This window comes from Rhagoletis pomonella, unplaced genomic scaffold (genome assembly GCF_013731165.1).
Source record: "Rhagoletis pomonella isolate Grant_MI unplaced genomic scaffold, Rhpom_1.0 Rhpom_scaffold_00002, whole genome shotgun sequence".
NCBI lineage: Eukaryota > Metazoa > Arthropoda > Insecta > Diptera > Tephritidae > Rhagoletis > Rhagoletis pomonella.
The window spans coordinates 64,137,563-64,143,562 of record NW_023458556.1 but is presented as its reverse complement, the minus strand read 5'-3'; the positions used below and the strand labels follow the sequence as shown (position 1 = coordinate 64,143,562).

General features: G+C 38.7%; 1 protein-coding gene across 1 annotated transcript in view; it reads right to left on the bottom strand.

Annotated features, from left to right (window-relative positions):
• The window catches only part of LOC118733974 (guanine nucleotide-releasing factor 2), a 37,464-nt gene that overhangs the window by 7,699 nt on the left and 23,765 nt on the right, over positions 1–6,000 (bottom strand). The window contains exons 11-17 of the mRNA XM_036463633.1: positions 3,681–3,786; positions 3,164–3,605; positions 2,922–3,090; positions 2,234–2,402; positions 2,051–2,165; positions 1,598–1,995; positions 1,391–1,516 (exon numbers count right to left, since the gene is read on the bottom strand). Coding sequence (XP_036319526.1) covers positions 1,391–1,516; positions 1,598–1,995; positions 2,051–2,165; positions 2,234–2,402; positions 2,922–3,090; positions 3,164–3,605; positions 3,681–3,786 — 1,525 coding nt within the window. The remainder of the gene's footprint in view (positions 1–1,390; positions 1,517–1,597; positions 1,996–2,050; positions 2,166–2,233; positions 2,403–2,921; positions 3,091–3,163; positions 3,606–3,680; positions 3,787–6,000) is intronic.

Genomic DNA, 6,000 nt, shown 5'->3' with positions numbered 1-6,000 from the left:
CATGGCCCTTAGGGAGTACTCTCTACATGCATGAATGGAGTAGTCGCGATTTTTGCAGGGAAAGTAAAATGAGGAAGAATTCTGCCCCACTGTAAAAGCTTGTGTTTTCAATTGCTACCAGATTTTTCGTTACTATACAGTTCTTGCACAAAATATTGGAACAAATACAGTTATTCACTTCCAAGTGCAAATGGCTCAAGTTCACTTTGAAACCAAATTTTAGTGTTCTGTATTTCTCGTGTTTCAAGTCAAATAAATTCTTTTTTTCGTTTTCAACATCTTTCATTCTGTAAATGAATCAGTAAAAATCTCGGGATCCCGGAGCTGTAATCCCGGGATTTCGGAAAAGGTTCCGGGATCCCGGAATACCGGGATTCAGGATCCCGGAATACCGGGATTCAGGATCCCGGGATTGAATGCCCTATTACAAACATATATAAATATGCATGTTATGTGTGTACACATGTATGAATATAACTCTAAAAAATAATTCATTTCATAATCTATGCTTATGTATGTAATAAATTTTATTTGTTGTTTTAAATGCTGCCCTAATATAATACTTTACATATATATATGCATATGTACATACAATTATTAACATACTTTCGTACATAATCTATTGACATACATTCCCACATTTTTATGCACAAAAATTCATGTGTTGTATAGTACACTCGGAGCGCTCGCTCGTCGCTCACTCGTCTTTCCTAGCAGAGTGAGTATGCAGACAGCTACTCGCCTCGCACTGCGAGCGAGGCAACACACGACAGCCTCGCTCGTTTAATAGGAGCGCGAGCAAACAAGCAGCGCTCGCTCGTTTGGCGAGCGAGCCAAACTTCTCGTGCCTCGCCTCATTGCTGCTACGAGTACGAGCTGCGAGCGCCTCGTTGTCTGCGAGGCATTGAGTAGGAGTTTGCTCCCTGCTCGCTCGAACTCCGAGTTTTTGCCCCCCCTGCCTGGTTCAATTACGGTCTGGATACTGTAGCCGCTTCAACAGCTACCTGTCCAGACTCGACCCCAATATCCCCAATGAGTGCCCGTCATGTGGAGACTCCATCCATCTCTTCACATGCCAGCTCAATCCTACTCAGCCCGCTTCTTGGGCCTAGTTAGTTGAGCTTGACGACAATGATTGAAGGATGAACCGAAATAGGCGGGCTTAGTAGTGCCGTTACTACAACAACAACTCAACTCCCCTATGACACCAACCATCTCCCACATGTCAGCTCAAACCCACTCAGCTAAGAAGCCTCTCCCTCTGGTCCACCCGTTGAAAAAGCTTGTTTCCTAGGTCTGCCGCTAGTTAAGCTAGTCGAGACAACTATTGATGGACGAACCGACCTAGGCGGAGCTTACTAGTGCCGCTACAACAACAAATACAACTTACATATATGGAATGCATGGTGGACTTGTTGCAGCCAACGTTGTTCGATACGCACGAAAACTAGAACTGGAGTCAATCAGTAAACAATATTCTTTTATATCTTGAGTAATAGTTTTATGCCACTCCAATCTGGAAAAGATGAAGAAGAAATGCACAAAAAAAGTGCAAACAATTGTTTGGCAGTTGCATTTTTTTTAACTTTTTACATACCTTCTAATAGGCGCTGAATCGAGCGCTGACAGTAATGCCAAATATGAATTGTAATTATTCATCTTTCGCAAATGCTTCATAATTTTTATGAATTTAATTACATACTTTTCGCGTTCTTTGGCATCACTTAAAGTAAGAATTTTCGAACGAGCCCAAAAGGACATATTATTAAAGTGTTCTGTAAACTTGTTTAAATTGGGCGACTTCTCTTCACTCTGCTCTTTGGCAAAGAGCAAGACTTCGGGTATTTCAATTTTCTGAAATAGATCAGCATCCAACAATGTCATTTGCTCGGCAATTTCTACTGATTTGAGATCGAGCAGACTGGGTTGATTGGTGACTGTGATATGCATATCGGATTTGGGAGGTGGTAAACGTTGTTCTCTGAACAATGTCACCTGAGATTGATTGTATTGTTAGATGCGAATACGCAAAGTGAATATAAGCACCTACCTTCTCAACAAATATGCTACGCAATGTTTTTGCCAAGTATAATTGTCCGGCGCATACCAATTGGTAATTGAATTCTACTATGAGCGATAGTAGTTGATCAGTAAGATCCATGGACCTAAAATGTATTTATTTAAAAAGGTGATTAATTATATCTATTATTTTAAATATTTTGGCGTTTCTTACGTTAGCCCATCCACTACTCGCATTAAAAGAGAAAACGTCTCCCTGGCGACCCTTTGCTTCTGGTCATTTTGGAAACAAAAGAATATCGTATACCGATGCGTTAGCTTTTCGATTACATCGATCGGCTGTATAAAGGTGCGGAACGTAGTGATGAATGCGTCGATGAAAGCTGTAAAAGCGTATAAAATATTTTTTTAATACTTGTATTTTAATCCCTTATAAAAATTCTCATAACTGTTACAATAATGCATATGTATGTACAGAACCAATATTTGTCTTTTAGATTAAGGGGTAACACCATACTAGGTCATTAAATATTGTTAAAACTTAAATTGAGGCTTCATAAGCACGGGTACTGAATAAAAGAAACGTCAAGAGAAAAAGTGGCACTTGGGATTCAATTGCGTATATTTCTCGATCGTTTTCTTTGTTTGGTTAAATATAGAGCCCTTGTCAAAAGAAGTAAAAAAAACTTTTTTTCCCTTGATGCTTCTCTTACGTACGTGACTTTAGAAATGCCCATATGCGTTTTCTAGAATCGGGGTTATTTCCGCTTTTTGTCGACATTTTGAATCTTCGAAAATTCAACATAAATGCATATTTTGAAAATTTCAGTATAGTGGTGTCACCCCCTAAGTAATTTTCCATTATTTATTATTTCTTTTTTTTGTTTAAAATACCAACTCACCATTATCGTTTTGTACGCGACTCGCATGCACGATCAATGCATCCACGTAGCCGCCTTTTACTTCGGGTCCGTCTTCGTCTTTTCTCTTCAGAACCAAATATTTGGTAACGTCGATTTCTTCCAGCATTTGCGGCAGCTCCTCTTGCGACAGCGTCTGCAGTTCATCACACTATTGCCCACAGGTAAAAAAAATATACATATATTAAAATATTTTTCCATTGTTATTAGAAACACTTCCGAACCTTATGATCACCATAGCTATTATGTTCTAACAATTGATCTTCTCCAGCGCTCTCAGCTCTACTACCGGATGTACCCTCATGTGTATCTGCGCGACGCAGGGGTGAATGCCTTCGACTCATATGGCTGCTACAATTTTCATTAGGCAGCTGATGGGAGTGGCGTAGCGACGCTTGCTCTTCCTCGGTAAGATCGCCAAGTTCTTCGCAAACGGTTGACATCATTTCACTGCCTTGTGTGGCGGACAACACGCGTGCTGGCCGACCATTCTCAGCATCTGCACCAGCGCTTAAATGCGTGGGTTTCGGACTAGGCGGTGGAGTTGTTATTATGGTGGGCGGTGTGACGCTCGACTTGCGTTGCTGTTTGTAGTTCTTTGGTGGAAGTGCGGGCGGTGTTTCCTGCTCCGTCGGTGGCGATAGATCCTTTGGTAGTGGGACAATGCTGGGGATTAAATTGAATTACAAATTAGGCACTTTTATCACAGCGAAGAGTACATTATTAAACAAATTTACTAACTTCATTGTTTGGCTGTGTGAGATGTTCCCCGTCAAATCGTACATATGCATTGTATGGCGCCCAAGTGGTCGATTAGGTCCCTGACAAAGCTCCATGTACGCCCAAACTACAGATAATGAAAAGAAACCCGTTAACTATTTTGAAATTATGTCATATAGAGGTCCATATTTATACAGTGAGAAATGGAGGCTATAACACTAGATGAACAATAAACACCCAGTAGGTTAAACAAGAAGTTATGAAGCGTCAGAAGGATAAGAAATGGATTGGGTGGGTATACATATGTACGTATTTTGAAGATGCACAGATGAAGGCATATACTACACATCGATGACATAAAACGAGGTCCTTTATTTAAGAAACATTACTTTGAAGTTAGAATTTCGAGAATCATATAAACGTTAAAATTGAAAGCTTGAGCTCGAATTTTTAAGTGGAGTTTTTAATTAAGCGATGAGATTTCAAAGCATGTGGTAATTTAATTAACGAGTAAGCGAATCAATCACATGCGATAGCTCATAAATAAAAACATCCATAAAGAATGCGCGCAATGAAAACAAATAGCGAACAAATAAACAGCTCGAACAGATAGCAAGGAAGTAAACAAACGTAATTTGAGTAAATTTTTAAACAAATTTGGGCTAATGTTGACACCACATAGTGCCGTTTACACAGTATTTTATACATAATATGTATTACAAATGTATGTAAATAAGTATGTTGGTTTTTCGAATATCAAATAAAACGAGCTTTTTATCCTTGAAACTACTTTTCGCAAAGTTTACTTATATGCCACATAAAGCTTTTATAAAGAAAGAAAGACATCCTTCGTTAACTGAAGAGTTATATATCTATTTATGTATATGATTTTTAAAGAGAAACTAAACCAGAGGCTTTAATTTTGTGTAGACATATATAGTTAGGGTTATCATAAAAGAAATTTGCTGTGGCTGAGTGGTTAGAGGTGCGTAGTCCCACTCCGCAGGACCTGGATTCGATCCCTGGTCAGAGCAGCGATGACCCCTCGGCAGCCAATTTCCGCCAAGAAACAGCTTCACATTAAATTCATTCAAGAGAAATACCACAAAATATTATTATATTATCTGATAAAAAAGAGTAGCAAAGGTTTTCTGATTTATGATTTTGATTTTTAAAAATATGCAGGGTTTGAAAAACTGTCAGCACAGCAGCAACAGCACTACTATTTTTGCTTTTGCTTCGCTTTGAAATTTTTGATTTTCATTCGAACTGATTTGCTTTCGCTGTGACTTTGAAAATTGTATTTTGCTTTTTTGTCGGCAGTTTATTGAAAACAATTTAGTAGATAAATTGAATTAACTGCTTTTGATTTGCTGTGATAGCACTTTTCTTGTGGTGTGATTTGCTTGATTGTCCTGTGCACATGAAGCTTTGCAGCATGGTGTGTTATCGCTGACTCGCCAGGAGTGAGTACACACAAAATTTGCAATATCAATTCCTTTGCCTTGACCTTTCGCTAGCGATTATCTGGTGTGAAATTGGCGATTACCAATCGCTAGCGAATTGCCTAACAATCGGTAATGCATCGTCGTAGATAGCTTATGGTCGTCTCTTGTCACCAGTAGAACTAAAGGGTAGTGCATTTGTGCATGCATACATATTTCTGCCAATTTGATGTTTCACGGTCAAGTGATAGTCGAATTGCTGTTGCTTTGCTGCCGCTGCGCTGTCGTTGTTCTTTCACAAATTGTTTTTTAACTGTCTGGTTGCTTTCGAAATTTTACATCAAAACGACAGCCAAAGCATTTGCTCTTTTCCGAATTGCTGTTGCTTTGCTTTCGACATCATACATGCCGAAGTCAAAGCACAGCAAAAGTAAATCAAATGAAAAAATTACAGCATTTTCAAACCCTGAAAATATGTCTACCATATCACAAATCTGGCAAAATGTCAAGAAAATTTAATTAAGATTCCTTCCGCTGTGGCATAGATTTTTGCATTTTAGGCTTAGTGTACATATCGACCCCTACTTGCGATTTTATCGTAAGTGACAAAAGGTAAATTTTACAGGAAAACAGTGAAAAAATTTATTTGGATTTAAAAGGACAACAAACATTATTGAACGCTAGCTTTCTAATAGGACTATTTATTTATTGCATACCTTATTTTCTAAAGGTAAAATGGGGATTACGATAATTTTCCTGAACATGCTGAGAGGAAGGTTATCGAAGAATTGGCGCTTGCGATAGGTTTTATGTTGTATAATCTGGACATTTATAAACGTAGGAGTGCGGGTACTTTAGGGATTGCACATAGGGGTATTTGATCGATCTAGGCGGTC